General features: G+C 34.7%; 1 protein-coding gene and 1 long non-coding RNA gene across 2 annotated transcripts in view; one reads left to right on the forward strand and one right to left on the reverse strand.

Moving 5' to 3' along the window:
- The first annotated feature begins 11776 nt into the window (after positions 1-11776).
- LOC108003983 (uncharacterized) lies at positions 11777-17570 on the forward strand. The gene is made up of 5 exons (XM_017066582.3): positions 11777-12133; positions 13240-13363; positions 13455-13605; positions 14486-14702; positions 16229-17570. Exons 1-5 carry the CDS (start codon positions 11889-11891, stop codon positions 16353-16355), a joined length of 864 nt encoding a protein of 287 aa, XP_016922071.1. The 5' UTR covers positions 11777-11888; the 3' UTR covers positions 16356-17570.
- LOC133667205 (uncharacterized) overlaps positions 16887-20652 on the reverse strand; it is a 43694-nt gene continuing 39928 nt past the window's right edge. Inside the window, exon 3 of the long non-coding RNA XR_009832471.1 lies at positions 16887-16966. This is a non-coding gene — a long non-coding RNA (uncharacterized LOC133667205). The remainder of the gene's footprint in view (positions 16967-20652) is intronic.

The following is a 20652-nucleotide window of genomic DNA, read 5'->3' on the forward strand; positions in this document are numbered from 1 at the left end:
AAAAGGGAATCAAATCGAATGCGTATGATATTTTGAGGAATGAATGAAGGGCGCTACGAGCTAAGGGAGCTAAAGGAAAAAGGAAATTTGAGGTTACGATTAAAAATATAGATTCATAATTTATCTTGTTCATGAATCCTTTATAATAAATCCGATCAAATTTTATTTTATTTGTTAAACTTATCTTCTTTTTTGTTAATGTCAAGAAGAAATTAAGAATGTGTTCTTTTATTTGAGATAATAAATTTTTTTATAACATGAGGTTTATAAATTTGTGGAATTGTTGATATATCATGAATTCTTGATTATCTTTTTTATCGTTACAACTCTTGATTATATTACTTCCTATTAATATTTTTCTTCCTTTTTATTATCGAATGTTTTTCTTTTAAGTAAAGGTAATCAATGTGTTATGGTTTCTTCAATTCAAGATATCGGTCCTTTTATATTTTAATGGAATTGCTTGTAATAGAATTGCTTCTTTAAACTGACTTTATATCTGTAATTTTCTTTTTCTTTTTACGATTTCTATTTACTTCTATTTTTTTCGCATTTTGTATAACGTAATTTTATTAATTTTATAGTTAAGCTAATTTTAAAAATTATTTATTGGATCATATATGTTGCTCAAAATAGTTTGAATTAATTTTCTAGATTAATTTTAAAAATTTTAATCGATTTCAATAATATTCTATACTTTCCACCTGATAAATTAATATTAATTAAATATCATTTAAAATAAAATATATCCAAATATATTTGTTACATATGTTATTAATAACAATTCACGTACGCACAACACAAATTTATTACACATGTTCCTTTTCTATTTCAATTAAACTTTCCAACCAACGAGATTCGTCTCATTTTCCAATCATTTATCGCGACGGTTCGCGTATATCGATCTACGTTCCATCCAATTTCATTTTTTCCTCCTTTTCCTTTTTCTTTTTTCTTCTTCCTTTTTCCTTTTTTTTTTTTTTTTTTTTTTAACAATCGACAGAAATCGCTGACCGAGCAAGGTTGGAGGATTTTTCTGGTCTACTTCGTCTTCGTCCACGGAACAAAGCGATAGGACAGTTCGAATTTCGTTGTCGTCCCCCCTCCCCCCCATAGTAATTCCATATGGGTTTGCGCGTGGTAGAGACTTGTGCCAATCGAGTTCTGCCCGAGCCTCGAATCGAATTACGTCCCGGCGCGGTCGTAGTTTTTCCCAATCGTGCATTTATTTATCGGAGAAAAGTGTCAAGGCAAATTCTAGCCACGAGACCGACCGGTTGGGGAAAAGAGGGCATCGTACTTTCGGTGAGGGGACACCAGAGGAATTAGTTTCCTTCGTTACACTGTTCTTTTCGTATCGTTAAGATTGAATGCCAGATGTTTCTAGTTAAATTGTTATGATACGTTGAAAATAATATTGATTGTAAATTTTGATAAGTCGAGTTAAATAAATTATGTTATGTATGTATCTACGTGTATGGATGAGTTAATAAGATTATTCTTCTCTCTGAGATGAATGTGAATAGGTAGTAAAGAAAATGTTTTAAAGATATTCTTTTGTAACCAAAGAATTAAGAGGGAAAAGGAAATGTTAAAATGTTATTAAATTGAATATTGGATTATCGAAAGATAGGATTTTTTATTATTAAAAAAGATATGCACCAAGGAGAAATAAATTTTTGATTTATAGATAAGATGAAATAGGATTCTTGTTTAAAATTATATCTTTCATTAAAAATTTTTCTCAATTTTACGTCACATTATGAAATAATTCTAAATGGTAAAAATAATGAATGAAAACTAAAACTTTATTTTTAATAAATTGAATTTTAATCTCTTCAATTTTTGTTAATTGAAATAAAAATAAAAAAAAACATTGAAATCAAGATAAAAAGATTGAAATTTTGAAATAAAATAGTGGTAAAATTTCTATTTAATAAAAAAATATTTAATTTAAATTTAAATTTTGTTCAATCATGGTCTAAAATTAAATTTTTTTATATTCCAAATGTTTCAGCATTTCAAAAACAATTTCAGAATTTTTAAAATTTTTTGTTACTCTTCTCCGCATTTATATATAATGTATACAATGAGAGCATTCCTCTTTTGTTACCAATTTTACGGCCTTTAATCACGAATTGAAGTAAAGTTTATCGCATTTTTCATTTTCTTTTCAAGCTAGCCATTTTATTAATTTTTCTAGCTATTTTTACCATCTATCGTACTTTCATTTTGCTTTTTTCCTCTCCCCCGTATTCTAGATTTTTTTCTATTCTTTTCGTATTCATTCATTTCCAGTTTTCAGTTTCTTTTTTTTTTCAGATGCTCTCCCTCTAAATTTCCGTCTATTTTCAAATTTCTCTCCTCTCGTTATATTCCATCTATGTAAAAAAAAAAGAAAAAAATATAGAACAAATTTTTTTTAATAAAATCTTTCGAAGAATATTGAAATTTAAAAATTCTCTAAATATACGTAGGATTGAATATCAAACGATAAAATAGATTAATACCAGATTGTTCGAAAAATATTGAATTTCACTTGTGATTTCAAATAATTCAATTTCTCTATACATCATATATTCACGCAAAATATTCTCAAGAAACGAGGAACGAAAAGAAAAAAAGAATGTCGAACACTGATATTTAAATTGTGAAAATTATAAAAATCGATGCAAATTGCATGTCAAATAAGAGAAAAACTTTATTTTACATTATTTAACGTTCAAGCTCGAAAGAAAGAAAAAAATATCTATTCCAATATTTTAACACGAAACGAGAAAATCGGTGTACGATACAAGAATATTCTAGCGAACAGTGGTTCGATGTACTTGTTGGCTGCAGGCTATCAACACGATTAGCTTAACACCATCGACGACATGATAAGTTGAAGCGCAGGAAATTAGAAGATAACTTACTAAAACTGCTTTCCGATCGATTCTTGTCAGCCTAGGGCTATTTGTGACGAAACCGTTTCGTTCGAAAAAGACCCGCCCATTATGCGTCATTTCGCCTCAAATAGCTTCGAGAAACTTAGCGCGCAAAATGCTTTTATAAGCGTTTTCGCTTTCTCGCTTCTCTTCCTTTATGTATCCTTCCTGAATTTTATTCGCGAAAATATCTTTTCGTTTCGCTAATTTATAATTTTATAACGAGAAGTAATAATAAATAGCAAGGATGAAAAATAAAAATAATTTTTTTTTACTTTTAAATTCATTCGCAGTCATTTCATTTAATTTTTAATCAAGTTATTATTTCAAATTTTTATTTACTTCTTTTTTCACGAGCATTTCTTCTATCAAGTAAATAAAAACATTTTAATAAATACTTATTACAATTCATAATTTACATTATACCTTTTGATAAAAAAAAAAAATGAAAAATATCCTAAATAAGAATAGAAAGATCAAAAGGACATGAAATCGATAAAAATTTACCTAATATTTCGATCGAATCTTCATCTTCAACTCTCCTTTCATAACAATTAAAACTTCCCTTCCCCTTCCTCCCAAAACTTACATTCCTCATCCGCGAAAAAGTCAAATCGAACATTCCTCCAATTTCTTTCCTCTCAATTATCCTCCTTCAACTTTCTTTTCCCTTCGAACAATCCCAGATATCCCCATCCCACCCTTCTCTATTTTTCCAAACTCTTAACACCACCCCTTTCTTCTTGTAACTGCGTAACAGTTAAATCCTCGTTACATCCCCCTTGCCCATTCTTCCTTGTTGCACTCCTTCTTCGAATCATCCCCTCCCCAACACTCGATTCTCGTGAACTTTTTCCCCGAAACGGGGCTAACAGGCTCGCCCAATTAAACGCCAAAAATCGTTGCCAAAAAATTCCGGTCGCTTGATCCCGTCGGTTTTCATGTCGCGTGCCCATCCGTGGAAAGAGGGAATCGGGGGGCGATCGGATAACGGCAGGGGGATATACGGAGGGATGTTTCGGGACGAATGATACAAGCGGATAAAGGAGGAGGATTTTAAAAAAAGGTGCATAATATTTTTATAATTTTTATTATTTTAATTTTAATTATAATTTTTTTTATAATTTAAAGTTCGATGTATTGGAAATTGAGAGAAGAGAGAGAAAAGAAATTGATCTTTGAGAAATATCGCACCGTATGTTTTTTTCTATGACATTCTGGGGAAGAAGAAATAGATTTATTACATTATAAGTTTGTATTAAAAATTCGGTATTGAACGAATAAATATATTCTTTTTTTCTGGATATTCTGGTAAATTTAAAAAATACAAATTCGTTACACTGAGAAGTATCTTCTAACACAATTACCAATATACTTATCTCTCGCATAACTCATCTCGTATATACATCTTGTGTATTTAATCAGAAAACAAATTTTTCATCCTCCTATTATTTCACCTCGAAGAAAATCATTCCTTCGATTTATAGCCACCTGTAGCCATACAACATCTCGTGTACACACACATACACGTATTTATTTATTTTTTTTTTCAAATCATCCCGCTTGCGAGTCGTACGAACTGTTTTAGCCAGCTGCGTTCGATGTTGTACCGCGTCTATTGATCGGAGCTCAGAGAAGCATAGAGTTACAGGCCAGTGGCGTCGGCCCTTTCCATTCCTCGCTTCGTCATTCTCCCACTCGCCCGGCTGTCTCTTTCCCGCTCTATCCACTTCTCGGCCTAGTACCCTCTACCTATTCGTTTCTCTGTTTCCTCCCTTCTGTTACACATATAGCATATATATATATATATATATATATATATATATATCTTACCCTCTCGTTCCGTCGCAGTGAGGGCCGCGCTATCCGAATTCCATTTCCGTCCAATTACAATTCATCCCCGTTTCAAAGCGGCAGTTCACGCTGCGCTCATCCCTGCCGCGCGTAAAGCGAATAATTTCTTTTCTTCGTCCCCGCGATTTTTCGAACGATGACGAAACCATGCCAGGAATCGACTCGAAGGGACGTTTATCGGCCAGGCTAATGGCTACGTATCGATTCGAGGAGAATGGCTAATCGGGGAAGTGCTTGCTACTCTATCCTTCTTCTTGGGATCGTGTTCGAGGGGTTAAGGGGGAAGAAATTTCCAAATTTCTCGATGACTCGATGCTTTTTCCTTTTTCGAACGATTAACATTTACATATTTCGATTTTTGATATATGCGATCTGTCGATGGTTGTGGAGGAAAAAATCGCAACGCGGATTTCAATCGTGGAGAAATGGAAGTCTGTGGGCGCATCTCGGCCCCCCTGTTTTTCGACCGGTGATCATTTTTCGCCAAATGTATGCGCATTCTGATGTTTCTCGGATCGAGTTCGGATCGCGAATACCGCGCACGCACGTCGCGCGCAAACAAAATCAACAACGCGATGTAAACGAGTTGTTTCAACAGCCGGCCGACTCCGCTGCATTGCGAGATGGACATTATCGGATGAAACGTTGATTGCGTTAATTTCGTTTTTTTTTTTTTAATATCTCCGCGCCACGCCACGTGTTCGGCGCCCCGAGTTTTAGTCCAGTTTTTGTGAATAAATTTCCCTTTTTCCTTTTTTTTTTTAATCTCGATAAAATATCGAATACAACCCGATTGTTGGAAACAATCAATATTTCGCGCATGCTATATATTTTTCTTTTTTTGTTTTTTTCCTTCGAAAAGAGAAAAATTTTGTCGAAGAAGGGAAATGTTGGTTTCGCGCCAATCAAACTCGACGATTTTATTTTGTTAGCGTTAAATTGTTACGCGGAATATTTTGCATATGAATTTTTCGATGAATGTAAAATCTATATCCAGATTTTTTTTTTTTAACCAAAGGAAGGGAACAAATATTTTAAACGATACGTTTAAAAATAATCGACCATTTTTCAACTCAATCGAAATAATAATTTCTCGAAACGAAACAAGCTTCCCTCTCCCTTTTCAATCAATACTATATCTTCGACGCCACGCCGAATCAAGGATCGTCGCATCCTCGATTAAACTCTCCGAAAAAACTCGTCACCTTCCCCGTAAATCTTCAAGTTATAAATCCTCATCTCTTTCCCTTCCCGCGCGGAAACGCAGAAAACTGGCCATCGAGAAGAATCGAACGAATCCCTCTCCCCCTTCTCCTTTCCCTTTCGTCCACGTTTACGCCAATTTATCGACGATAACGCATCGTCGGGCCCGTCCAATCATCCAATTAAAGGGGGCCCACGCTCTCTTCTCCCGCTTCGGAAAAAAGCAAGTTGTTGATTGGCCGCCACCTACGCGCGGCCTCTCCCTGTCGATAATACGTCGAGGAGGAAGAAGGCCTTGGCCCCGTGAATTATCGCTGTGACCGATTTCGGCGGCTATGCGCCATTGTAATTGCGCCCTAAGTCGAGTTTGGCCGAGAGCTCGCGAAAATTGGCCGTCGTTAAGTGAAACGAACGGACGGATAAACGGATAAATCGAGGCAATAATTCTTCGATGATCGTCCGTCCCCTTCGTCGATTCGACTTTAGCTTTCAAACAAGTCTTTTTCGAAGAGAAACGAACGAGACAATAACGCAAATAATATCACATCGAAAAGAAACACTTTCACTTTCCGAAATTATTGATTATCGATACGATGCAAGGAGAATGGGGGGTCGCCTTGGATCGCGTTGGGGAAAAAGAAGAAGAAAATCGATAAAACGTGGCGTGCATCTGCTCTCTCCCCCCTCTCCCCCCCTCAATCACGCACCGGTTCGAAGCGCTGCCCGATTTGGAAATCCGGAATCAATTATTATCGATTCGAAGCGGCGGCAAATTCGCAATGGGGGGAGGGGAGGGGGAAGGGCGCGCCGGATTACCGGGGGCAAACAGGCGTAACGCGGTCAGCATAATCCAACTAAAAACGGATATGTATATAGGCATCAGGTGGGAATTGTCGCAAAGCCTGCGATTGTCGATTGCTCGGCGCTTGAGCGACGATCGTTCAGGCAGGAAGATTGAGGGGAACGCGATTGTTGGCTGGATGCAACGCCCTTTGCCCACCCTTTGTCGCTCGCTTCGCTTCGTTGCAAGTTTGATTCTACGAAGCGAAGTTTTCGAATCAAGGGAAGGAGTTATGTTTCGAAATTTGATCGTTACCTTTAGGATATTTTTAGATCAGCAAATCAATTTCTTAAGTTTCAACATGTTTTCTGATTTATAACAATCAAATTTTGTAATTTAAAATTTTATTCGAGTTTATTTCGAAAGTAACAAAATAAAATAATACGGATAATAGAATTATAGTATTCTTCCAACAAAAATCGCAATCGTATTCGTGCGTTTTAGTATTCACGAGTCATCGTTTAAGAAATTGCAGGTTTGATTCTATTTTTGAAAGAATATGCGTTCACTCGAAATTTGATCAATTTATCTGAAAATTCTTATTTCGATGGAATGTCTCTTTGAAGAAGTAAAAAATCAATCTCTTAAATTTCAATATTTTTTCTGATTTTCAATTTCCAAGAACCAAATTTTGTAATATAAAATTTTACTCGATTTTATTTTGAATCATGGAAATAATATAGGTAAATAAAGACATAATAGAGATTCTTCCAGCAAGAATCGCAATCATATTCGTGCGTTTTAGTATTCACGAGTCATCGTTTAAGAAATTGCAGATTTGATTCTATTTTTGAAATCGTGTAACCAAAAATAATACGCGTTCACTCGAAATTTGATCAATTTATCTGAAAATTCTTATTTCGACAGAACGTCTTTCTGAAAAAGTGAAATCAACTTAATCGTGTTTTGATTACAATTTCAAATAATTAAGTTTTGTAATTTAAAATTTTATTCGATATTATTTTGAATCACAAAAGTAATATAACACAGCTAAATAAAATTATAATAGAGATTCTTCCAAGAATTGCACTGTATTTATACACATTCTAGTATTCACGAGTCATCGTACATTTAAGAAATTGCAACTTTGATTCTATTTTCGAAATCGTGCAACCAAAAATAATACGCGTTCACTCGAAATTTGATCAATTTATCTGAAAATTCTTATTTCGATCGAACGTTTCTGAAGAAGTAAAAAATCAATCTCTTAAATTTTTCAACATCTCTTTTCTAAATGATTTTGATTACAATTTCAAACAATCAAATTTTATAATTTAAAATCTTACTCGATTTTTACTCCGAATCACGGAAATAAAATAACACAGCCAAATAAAATTATAACAAAGATTCTTCCATCAAGAGTCGCAACCGTACATTTGAAAACATTGAAAATCGGAAAGTATATAACCGTCGTTGGAGCAAGGATCGGCATTATTGCTCGCCATTAAATAATTCAATGACTAATGTAGAAATCTCGTTATGGATTTCGGCCAATGTTACGGCTGTTTGTTTCGAATTGGCGGGTAGGCGCAGTCATTAAATTGGAACGCGGCCGCGTAATACGGGCGGCAATTCAGTTTGCAGAAGCAAAGTTTATTGCACATCTTGCGTCGCGTAACACCGCGAAACGCAACACCCTGTAACAGATGGCCTGGCCCGTGGATACAGAATGTTGCCATAAATCATTATTAGACCGGTTCCAATAAGAATATTCCTGGACCCCGTAATGAATTCCATCAGGCCGGCTGTGACTCGACGATTCTCGCAAATCGAACGTTCCATCTAATTAATAATCCTTCCTATTTTCACGTTGTAACGATCCTGTTAATTACAACTGTGAAATTTAATATCCCCAACACATGTACACATTTAATACAATAATCGAAGAAGGAAGGAAATTAATATCGTATCTGTAAATTACGATCGAATAGAATTTTCTTTTCCCCCTCTTCCTTCCTTTAACTCGATTATTCTCATTTCTCATATAAATTATATTCGAAAAATATCTTCGAATAATAATCATTTCGAATAATTTTGCAATTTTTATACATGGAACAATAATTAATATTTCTATTTCTAACCTAACCTCCAAATTTCGACCATCTCCTTCTCTGCTCGTTATCAACAGAGAGCTCTTTCTTTTCTCTCGATGAACTCGAGAAAAATTGGCTCGAGAAAATTTTCAGATCAGAGAGGTGTGTTCCCCACTCCTCGCGGAGGTTGGATCCAAGTGGGATTCCTATCCACGCACGTTTATTCCATTTCATTAACCGATTAACGATTGATCGGCTCGATCTCCATCAGCAATGGGCTCCTCGATGGCTCGCGATCTCGTTCACGGCAATTACCACCTCGATAATTAGTGCAAATCGATGCATCTCGCCGCTTTGTCGCAGTCAGTCAGCGGAATATCCTGCCAGAAATCGAGCCGTTCTTGATTTCAATTCAAATGAAGCTTCTGAACGCGCGAATCGTACATCTCTCCCTCTCTTTCTCTCTCTCTATGTGTATATATATATATCTCGCTCCTCCTTGTGCCTTTCACGCGTGCAATTCATCCTCTGCCTCTGTATACACGCCTGTTTGCGTCTTTGTGTATCAACTTGGCATGGTTGGTTGTTGGTGGAGAGTTCGATGAAGCCCGTGTTAATTGGCGCTTTCGGCTTTCGTCTTATTGTTGCTTAGTCTCGATCAAATTTCAACGCAACGATTGTTCCCACCACTTGGATGAATTTGGTCGTTCGAACATGGGAATTTTAAGCGTGAAGCGAGAGACTCTTAGAGAGAGGGAAGGTTATTATTATAGGGGAATTTTAATCGTGGAAATTCGGAAAGAAATTTACGAACGATTCGTTTTAAATTCATTAGTTTATTGTAAAAGGGAAATTTTTCATTTTCTCTCTTGGAAATGTTCATACGAGTATTTAAAGATATAAAAAAAAAAAAGAAAGAAAGAATGATTCGTGGTATATATAAAGTTAGTAGGCAAGAGTGGTAAGCAACCTCGAAGTAACGAAGCATTTCTGTTAATTTCTGTCTTTGAGCATTGAAGTGATCTCCATGCTAGTTACAAGCGGTCCAAGTTTTGCCAAAGTTCGTTATAAAGTTTGGCGAGTTCGTGAGTTTGATAAGTTGAGTATTCGGAAGTTGAGAAAAGTTCGAGTACGAATATATAATATATTCGGTATCAATAGTTCGGTAAGTTCAATTATCCGAGGCTCAAAATAAATTCTGATTTCTGAAACCGGAGATAATTCCTCGTTTGAGGCGGTGCTAATTCGTGAATAGTAACGATTTCGGGTATTTGGAATATATTTCGAAGGTTTTTTTAATGCGGAAGATTTAAATTGGATTATTGTATTTAAACAAACAGAAGAAAGTTTCGTTTAAATTACTTTAATTTTTGCCGCACACTTTGCTTAATTTTAATAAAAAAAAATGTTAAAGATGTTTACAAGATGCGCAAATAATTTATTCTAAAAAAAAAAAGTACGAATGAAATTTTCATTTAAATTTATATTCTCTTTAGAAGAAAGAATTCACTTTTCAAATTTTACATTTAGAGATCGATCGATGTATTAATTATACATTACATCATAGATTCTCAACGGCGCATTAAAAAAACTGGGAAAAATTTTTTGCCGGAAGTAGATGAAAGTAAATGGATCTTCATTTAATTAACGATGCGTGGAAAAATTAATTTAAACGGATACATTACATTCCGTAGTTAAATGATCTGTCACGCGTTGAACGTTCGAAATTCGAAACATTCGATGTTAATAAAATAACAAATGTTTTACAATAACAAATATCCAATTTCATTTTAATAAATACGTGTAATTCAATTTAAATTTACGCGTAGAATTATATAATTCTCCTTTCGTTCTATTGACGTTTAATAATTAATAATAATACAATTATAGCATCACCCACGTATCTGAAGGGGCCAATTAACCTTGATCCAAGTTAATATCATCTCACTTTTCTTTAATTAACTAGAACTTTTTATCCCATCAATTTACTCTTATCAATTTACTGCAATGCAAAAAAAAAAAAAAAAAAAGAAAAAAGAAAAAAAGAACGTTCAATGTACAATTAAAATTAATACGAATATCAATAAAACGACCTATTTCTAACATTAAGGTTTAAGGTTTATTTATTTCTTTCACCTTCATATACCCTCCATAACGAAAGGGTTAAATTAAAATACAACGCGTTATTTATAGATATTGTGTGAGAGGGAGGGAGAAAATGATCGCGCGATATTAAAGCGAACAAGTCACGTTGAGGAATTGATTTCTCGTTTTATTCGCAAGTTTTATTTACAAAAAAAAACTATATCAATGTGTCAATCATTCTTAATCTATTCGTATCTAGATACATCTTTTTAAACTTTTTTAAATTTTTCGAGATATATAACGCAATCTTTTATAAAAATTCTCGCGTAGTTATTTGTGTACAGATATCGTTGCGCGTTTGTGCCGCGTTGTGGCGCTGCTGTACGCGAATAAAATAGTCTCGCTCTATCTCCCATCATCTAAAGCAAACTTTAATTACTTATACAAACTTGATAAACAAGCGGCTCAACTTAATTCTCGCAATACGCCAACTTTTACGTTTATTTCAGCCTCCGTTCTTCAAACTCTTGCCCCACTTCGCTATTAATCTCCACTGTATTTATTATCCTAATCCCATGTATCGACGTTAACTTAATTTCTCAAACTTCGTGCCAAGCTTCGACCACCTTGTGAATTTTTCATCGGATCCATTCCCCTTCGAAAGAAAGGGAAAAAAGAAAAAAAGAAAGGAAAAAAACCTCTCGATTATCCATCGAACTTCTCCACAATTCAACCTAACCTTACTTTTTTTTTTCAACGACCATCTCGATCGAAGAAGAAGCAGATCGTGGGCAGGGAAGATCGACGATTAGATATAAAAGGAGCGTATCGATGCGTAACTGTCCGACAATGCGTCGAGTGCGTGTCTTGCGAGGAGTCGATCTCCCGTAACGAGTTGCCTTCGATCTTCGAAACCTATCCCACCTATCGCGTTTCCTATAAAAGATGTCACAGAGGGGTCAGGATGTCAGTGCCACGTGCGAAAACGACATGTCCACGTCGAAAAGTAGCTCGTTGCTACGATTGAATCAGGAGAGTGATCGGCGTGCATCGGCCGATTGGCAGGATCAGGACACGGATTCCGAGATCAGCGAGACCGATTTTCTCACGAAGGGCGCCTTCCTGTTGACCCCCAGCCACGAGCTCAGCATCGAAAAAGCTGCCACCATTTGCGAGAAGATGAATTTTCGGTAAGATGAAGGAGGAAGATTCTTTTTTTTTTCAAAATTCTTCATATCATAATAATATTCATCATAATAAGGATATTTGCGTGTCGATATTTAATCTTATTTAATCTTTTCGTTGGATTTTTCTCGTTTCATTAAAACGTTTTAACGCAAAAATTATATTTGGCTTATTTTTCAAAAGTTTTTAAATCAAGGATTTTTTGAGTTCAAGCAACTTTTTAAATTAAACTCTTCTTGCGATAGAAATTTTTGAGAGCACGAAGTTTTTCAGAAATTTTTTAAATCGAAGATTTTCGAGATTTTTAATTTACTCACTGTCTTTTAATTTATTAAATTCTTAAATTGTTCGTATTAAAGTTTTCGTAGTTTAATAATCTTACGGATTTTTAATAAAGATTACATCCATCAAGAAAGGATTTAATTTCATCGTATTAAATTAAATTACTTATTTTCAATATTCAAGTTTGTATGTATAATTAATTTTGCAGTGCAAAAATTATTACAATTTTTAACAAATTAATCGAACTATATTGAACGAATTTCACATTTAATAAATTACTTTTTTAAAATTTTTTTTAAAATTTAATAAATTACTTTTCCAATAAAATTTCAATTAATTTATCAGATAATATTGATAAACACCTAAATCACAATCACAATAAATTTTCGTTTCTTTTTTTTTTTTTTCAAACTCGGTGTCCTCAAAATGACGCATTGTTCCCCTTGAATCTATCTCTAATGATTCAGTATACACAAATCATAACAGATACAAGACAGAGGAGAGGCCTCTCATTAATTCTAAACACAGGACAAGCAAGTGTGACGACGATTTAATTGAAATTCTCGTTCCCAATTTTAATGAATGACCATGAACCAGCTAACTTATTAAATTTAACCATTATCCATTAAATTGTCTTTTGAAATACAATTTGCTCACGAAAATCAAGCACGATCGCGCGAATGTTAAACGAATATATATACGCATCACATCAATGTATTGTACAAATGTCGTGACTTAAGCAAGCTCAAAGGAAAACTTAACTCAAAAAAAAAAAAAAAAAGAAGATAAAATACTAGGAAATAAAATATAAAATGTGGTTTCCCCTCAGCGGAATGTTCTCCCTGACGAAGACGGCTACCGGTATACTCTTCAAGTTCAGCAACATCGAGGATTTTCAGGCGGTCTATAAAAAGGGGTTCCACAAAGTCACGGGGGCACGGTTCTACAAGAAGGTACTTATCTTTCGGTATACAAAGCGAACCCACTCTCTTCAGAATACCCCCCTCTCCTCTAAATACGACGTTTCGTATTCATGAACGCCAGGTCGCCATACCTTGCAGACCGGCTAAGACATTCACCGTCTACGTTCTGGACGTACCCGAAGAATTACCCGAAGAGGATATTAGGCACGCTCTTTACAAGTACCGGTCCATAGTCGAAGTGACGCGGCTACCTCTCAACACGGCCACCGTCCGTAAGTATTTATTTCTCGATAGTGCGATGAGACGATGTTTAAAGATTGACCAAATTGGCCGCGTCTCGTGCATTTATAAGTAATGTAAACATCGAGTAAGTTCGATAATGAATCGCAATACCGTCATATTCCAATCATATTTATCCGTTTTCGTATTAACGATTATTATTATTATTATTATTATTATTATTACGGTTTAATGATTTATCATCGAAACAATACTATTTTGTTTGTACGTATGTTTACATTCGAATGTACATGTATGCAATATGCAATAATAACAATTAATCGATTGAAATTATCATTTTCGCAACTTTTGTTGGAAAAATTAGTGGAGAGAATACATTTATAAAAACGTGAATTAAAAATTTTCGATTCGAGTAAGGACGTTACTTGTTCCTCTATCTGGTAAAAAATTTTTTCAATAAATCTTCTTTAACGAGACTGTACATAAATATTTACGATATTCGATTCTATGAAAAAAAAAAAAAAGGAAAAGAAGGAAAATACGAGAAAGGAATCATCTTTCCATTTAACGGCACAAAAATCGCGAGCTTAAATGCAATTAATTCCTCGTAATAACAATTACAATCGATTAAAATTATCATTTTCGCAACTTTCCTTGACGAGTACATAAATACTTACGATATTCGACTCGATGAAAAAAAGAAAAAAATAAAAAAAAGAAAAAGAAGAAAAATACGAGAAAGGAATCATCTTTCCATTCAACGGGACGAAAATCGCGAGCTTAAACGCAATTAGTTCCATTAATTCCACCCGTTAGCCACGATCGCGTCCCCGAATCGAATTAATTCCCCTTCCCCCCCTCTCATCTCCCTAACCGCTCGCCCGGTGACCCGGTGTCTGCTTTGTGAATTAGTGAAAGCGATCAACGACAAGTTGAAAAGCGAGGCCCACAACCAGAACGAGCCTGCGACGATTTATACCGGGCCACCCGTTATAAGGGTGACCCTGGCCAGCGTGGAGGAGACCTCGACGTTGCTCAGCCGTGGTCTGGATTTTTATGGGGCCACATATTTCCCCACCGAAACGCCCCATCCGGCTGCTCAACCCCTGGCCAAATACAAAAACAACAGGTGGGAAACGAATGTGCGCGCTTGCATATGCCCCCGATACCGTTCATCCCTCCCACCCCTGTTGAAATCAATTTCAATTTATCGGGTTCGCCGATTTACATCCCCTATTCCCGCTCCTCCTCCTCCTCCTCCTCCTCCTCCCTGGTCAACTTTTATTTTTGCGTCGGTACTTTTAATTGGCTATTTGACCCGTTGCGTGTTAACCCCCCTCCCTGCAAATGATATCTGCCCATCTTTCTCTCTCTTTCTCTCTCTATGCTATTTTCAATTTGTATCTGACATTTTTCTGTCTTTCTTTTTTTTGGATTATATGAAATATTATTAGTTTCGGATTGACCAACGAATTAACGGATTTTTGTCCGAATTTCTGGATGCGTAAAGTGGAGAAGGTGAAAAAATTAAGGAATGAATAAGTATCGGATTAAAATATGGGGAGACAGAAATTCAATTCTTGAAAATTTGAAATCGGTCGAAATTTATGAAACGCGAAATCACACAGAGTTGTATTATTATTGTTCCCATGTAAACACTCGGGTTGAAAAGAGTTAAATTTCGACGGTACGGGCCGAGTTTAGACTTGGAGCTGTCCGTTCCCCGGCGCGATACGCTGCTTTGTCGCTTTTCAGGGTGGAAACAAGCGCAGATTTCGATGCCGCGGTATTTTCGTCGTTTCCAATTTACGTGGTTCACAATTGAATAGGTAAAGCGCGGCTTTTATGATTCCATAAGCGCGACGCGTGTTCCATTCCGGCCGATACGGTCCCCTATTTTCCCACCGTGCTAATAATCCCGTGGCCCGATAAACGGGCTAAACTCGCTGAACAACGCCAGCTTCCAAGTATTGTCGTCTTTGATGGAACGCACCAGAGTCGATAATTGACGTTTCACGGATCAACGTCTGCCATTTCCATGCATCAAGCTCGGTTTAATTGGTGAGAGGATTTTAATGTTGATTACGTTGCTCGGTGGGACGATTGATTCGATTGTTCGAGAATAATAAATTACCCTTTGAAATATATATATATATATATATTACAATTTTTTTTAATCTCTTTGTTTTTCTCTCTCTCTTTTGTTATTCGTGGATTGGATAGGCCAGTTTTTGATTGTTGCAATGTTTCGATAGAAGAGGATTAGAAAGAGGTGATAAGAAAATTAGATCCCTTTATTCCTAGCATTGTTTGATTTAATGAATTAAGACTTAAAGTTTGTAAAATTGTTCTTTTAAATTTATTTAAATCTCTTTTAGGATATATTTAAGACTTTTTTGCTTTAATTTAACCTTTAATCCAATGTAACTTAACCTAACCTCCGTTTTTAATTTCTATTAAAGATCTAGCTTTTTCTTAAACATAGCACATAAACAAGCACGACACACTAATTCATTAAAGCCGAAATAAAGCCACTCAATAGTCCAATTTACACATCGCAATTCCTAGCACGAAAACAGTACGTTTGCTGTTCGAACGAGTAACAAGAATAGGGATAGAAAGCTGTTCATTTTTCAAAGCCCGCCATCGTTTCAGATGGCTCGAGTTGGCAGCCATCGGCGCTGGACAAAGAGTCAGGGACCTACTTCCGGTCTTCGACAACGCGGGCTTCAACAAATTACCACCCCCGGCCAGTCGGATGATAAAACCGCAAAAAAACTGACGTTTCCCTCGACTTCTTTCATCCCTACTTCGATATTCCGCGGGATTTCTGTGTTTGAAGACCTCCAGCCTCGAGTTTCATCACACTTCAGGCTGGAGATCGATTTCAGGGGATTTAAGAATGGTGTTACTAAAGACAACCGAAAAATTATTTGTTGATATATGATAATGAGAGAGTCGAAACGTTGGTGCAACATTTTAATTTAATTCTTTCACGGTATAGTAATGAATATATATGAATTAATTTATTTTAAAGCTGATCGAAGAAAGATGTAATTTGTCGTAGAAATAATTGCAGTTTATTAAATTATTCTTTCATGTTTGATAAGTTTAAGAATAGTTACATTATGGGATTAAAACGTTATATAATGTTAATTATAATACGATGAGGAGAATCATAATATTGTATTTGATGAGTTGCCTAAGTTTCTCTTGTACTGTACTGTGAAAGGGTTAATAACCAGCTTGTCGGGTTAACTCGGTAATGTACCAGGTAGAACGATCTCTGTGAGAGATTCTTTTAAAAAGAATTTGGGAAATTGGTTTTAGCACTTACCGTTGCTGGTGAAACTTCAGAGAATGTGGTTGTAAGTCTTGAAAAATATAAAGATCCTGTAAAATAATTAAAAAAAATAAAAATAAAAAATTGATAAAAGGGATTAATCGAATCAGATATATTGTTGTTATCATTATTTCTAATTTTTTTAATTTTGGAAATAACTTTTATCAGAATTATAATAAATCGATGTAATAAAAGTTTATTACGTTGTTTAATGGTGAAAGAAGGAACAAGACAATTAAGACAATATTTGTATGATAGTATAAAAATGATAAACATTTTTATGTAATAATATATTAATATTTACAGAGATAATTCTACCTGGCTTCGAACTTTGTACGAAAAATGTTCCTATTTATTTTTTTCCATTTGTGTGCAAGAATAATATTTAATAACGCTGTTCCTATTTAAACTACATATTATCGACTTATAAAAATTTACAGAAACTAAAAAATTCGTGTATCGGAAGTAATGTTCGAATATAATATTTTTTAACATTTAATATATATTACCATTGCTAAAAATGCTTCTATATTTTACGATATGTTTGAATTGAATTAATATTTTTAACAAAGACGATTTAATTTTTTCGATGTATTAACATAAATAATTATATAAAAAAATATTCTGATATAAAGATTAAAATTCTAAAACACAGAGGAGGGATTATATTTAATTGTAACCTGAACAACCACACCATAGTACCGATTATGCCGCTAGGCGGCTCCGAGCACGAACGCGATTCTCGTTAGCAATATTTGCAATATAAGATATAACCATCTTAGCGGAGGAAGTGAGTCACCGCTCTTCCCATAATATGAAATGAGTTTTGTCTTCGTTTTAGTACTTTTGGTATTTCTATGCGACTTTTCTCTTACTGTAGATTCTTTTCATTGCTATAATTCTATCCTTAGTACATCATGTTTATCATTATTTATCAAATTAATAAGTTTTAATTATTAGTTTTATTTAGATTTTTTTTCATCACTATAATTCTATCCTTAGTACATTGTTTATCATTGTTTATCAAATTAATATGTTTTAATTATTATATATTATTTTTTAGAATAAATTAGAAATGTAAATTAGAATAATCTTAATTATAAAATCAGAATCGTAGACGCGAGTCGATTGAGTTGGATATCACATTTTAAAACCAATTAGAGAGAAAGATACCGAAAAAAAAGAATTACCTCGACCATAAAGCATCGTGAATGCTAAAAAACAAAAGAAATCATGTAGTAACTATAAAATTAAAAAGAAAGAAAGAGAGAAAAGAAAACAAAAGAGGGTACGATACAAAGAAAACGTGACGGAACCATTAAAGCTAAGAAGGTAAGGAGATAGAGAAAAATCCGCGAAGAGAAGAAAAGAGAAAAAAAATGGAAGGGAAAAAAGAACGACAGCAGTATCAGGGACAAAAGGAAAGAGTGGCTACGGAAGTGTAGAACAGCTGGCGCGAGTGGTTGACGGAGCACAATAACGATAAATGTAAAGTTTGCGTACGCATCGTTAGTACCATTTCCAGGCTTGCAATAATCGTTGCTGCCAGAGAGAATACGACCCCGCTCTTGGGGCTTACTAACTACTAATTGTTACCAACTTAGCGAAACGAAGGATCCCACGTCCGCGTGCGGCAAACTCTTCGCGCGTTACTTCCCAAGATTAAAGAAATTTAACGTCCATGCCCTCGAGACAAAATGTCTCGAGTTTACGTTAAATTCTACGAGTGCAGGTGTGCTCTGAGAGAACGCGCACGATAATAATAATTGTTGCGCGCGCCTCGTGATACGTCGAAATTCGTGATTACGTCTTACTCGACTTCCTATATTCTAAACTTTGACATAATGGCTTGTGAAACGTTTATAACCGTAAATATGTTATTCGATTTATGTTATATATCGAGAGTTGAGGAAATTTTTTATCGATACAGATAGATTTTTTCATTTTGAAGATTTTGAAATTTTTAAGGTGATAACTTTGCACGGTTACGATGATTAGAAGAGAAATTCTCTCGAAAGTCATTTGTGAAAGTAAAATTAGTAAGTTTTAACAGACCCGTTCGTGATCGAATGATATAATAATTGCTTAAGTACTCGTTAAGTGACGAACTTCTTCGAGTATCGCAAGTTCGAATGAGAAAGTGACTCGATTATATACGTTAAGTAATATTGCGTTAATCTTCTGTTTGCGGTGTTATGCTAAACCCTTCAAAGTATTAAAACTGACTTTCCCCTCGGGGAAAGCTTCCCCTACCCGCGTAATTCTATCCTGTTTCAGGATTGCAGTTCTGCACTTCTATAGCTCCAATGATTCTACACTACTATATTAATTACACATTGTACAATCAGATTTGCGTCCTTGCGTTTTTGAATATAATTAGAAATGAAAAAAAAAAAAAAGAGAAAAGAAAAGTAATGAATGTACGATATTTAAAATTTTTCGTATTATTATTCGTTAGCATATTATTCATTTTGTAACGTAGAAAAATTATGGTTTAATTTGCAACATGTATTACCATTAAATATTTAATTAACAAGAAATTAAACTTTCATTTTAAATTAAATGGTAATTTAATAATTACAACGTCTACGAGTTTGAAACGATTACAAGAACGTGCAAGAAAGAGATAGTAGAATCCAGCCAACAAAATTCGAGTTCGTTCATTCTCGCGGAATTATAAGATACACTCGCCATTATCGTTTACCAGCCCCCTTTCGCGCGTTTTTGCGATCTTTAATCGTGCAGTTGAGTCGAGAGGGCGGAAATTAAACGTGTACTATGTCTAGCTTACACAAAGGGTGGAAAGGGAAAGACTGAAAGTGAAACGAATTGTAGAGAAGGGGGAAAAATTGGAAAAAAAAAAGTTGATAAGGAAAATACCACGAAAAAAAAAAAATAAGAGAAAGGAACCGAGAAAGCACGAGAAATGTCGATAAAAAAAAAAGAATTTAACAAAATCAAAACTAATTTTCATATCTTTATTAAAACAGAATCTTTATTAAAAGTAATAATTGTATATTGAATAACATGCATTAAATATTCAAAATTAAAAATATTTAACAATAAACGATTGATTAATCACCTTATTTTGTGTTATTAATTTATTTGCACGTTTAATTATTAATCATCGAACGTTATTAAATCTGATTTACACGAATCGGACGAATATAAATCAACGAATTGATATCGTTCCTGGAATACGATGATTTTAAATCGTGACAATTACAGAATACAGAAAATTGAGTTAATAACCACCAAGCGTATTCGCAATACTTTGTGAAACGACAACAACAATCACTTCAAATAATTCTCTTATTTATAAAAAAAGTAAATATTTCTCCTCCTACAAACAATTTCTTCTCCACATTTATTATTCCAAAAAAAAAAAGAAAATTAAATTACAATTCTACATCCAAACTTAACAAAAGCGCACAAATCTTTCCAATTTTACTCTTAAAAAAATTACATCATAGAAACACCAATCTGGAAGAAACTTCTCCCTCAATCCTCGAAACGAACGAAATCTCGAAACCAAAACCCAAACCAAACTCCTTTCTCAACTCGCTTCGCCATTCCATCCCAAACGGTTAAACAAACAAACGAGAAGAGACACCTGAAACAAAGCGCAGGATCCTCCTCCTCCTCCTCTCTCTCTCTCTCTCCCTCTCCTCGAATCTCAGCACGGATCGATGAACGCGAAGATGTCAAGGCATTATCGTGGAGCCGATTAAAAATG

The sequence above is a fragment of the Apis cerana genome, linkage group LG13, assembly GCF_029169275.1.
Source record: "Apis cerana isolate GH-2021 linkage group LG13, AcerK_1.0, whole genome shotgun sequence".
Taxonomy (NCBI): Eukaryota; Metazoa; Arthropoda; class Insecta; order Hymenoptera; family Apidae; genus Apis; species Apis cerana.

Bases quoted from the DNA above. Each gene is read 5' to 3' on its own strand.
- LOC108003983 (XM_017066582.3), top strand. From the start codon at position 11,889: ATGTCACAGAGGGGTCAGGATGTCAGTGCCACGTGCGAAAACGACATG. The intron at 13,364-13,454 runs GTACTTATCTTT...CATGAACGCCAG, and splicing joins GGGCACGGTTCTACAAGAAG to GTCGCCATACCTTGCAGACC. The intron at 13,606-14,485 runs GTAAGTATTTAT...TTTGTGAATTAG, and splicing joins TCTCAACACGGCCACCGTCC to TGAAAGCGATCAACGACAAG.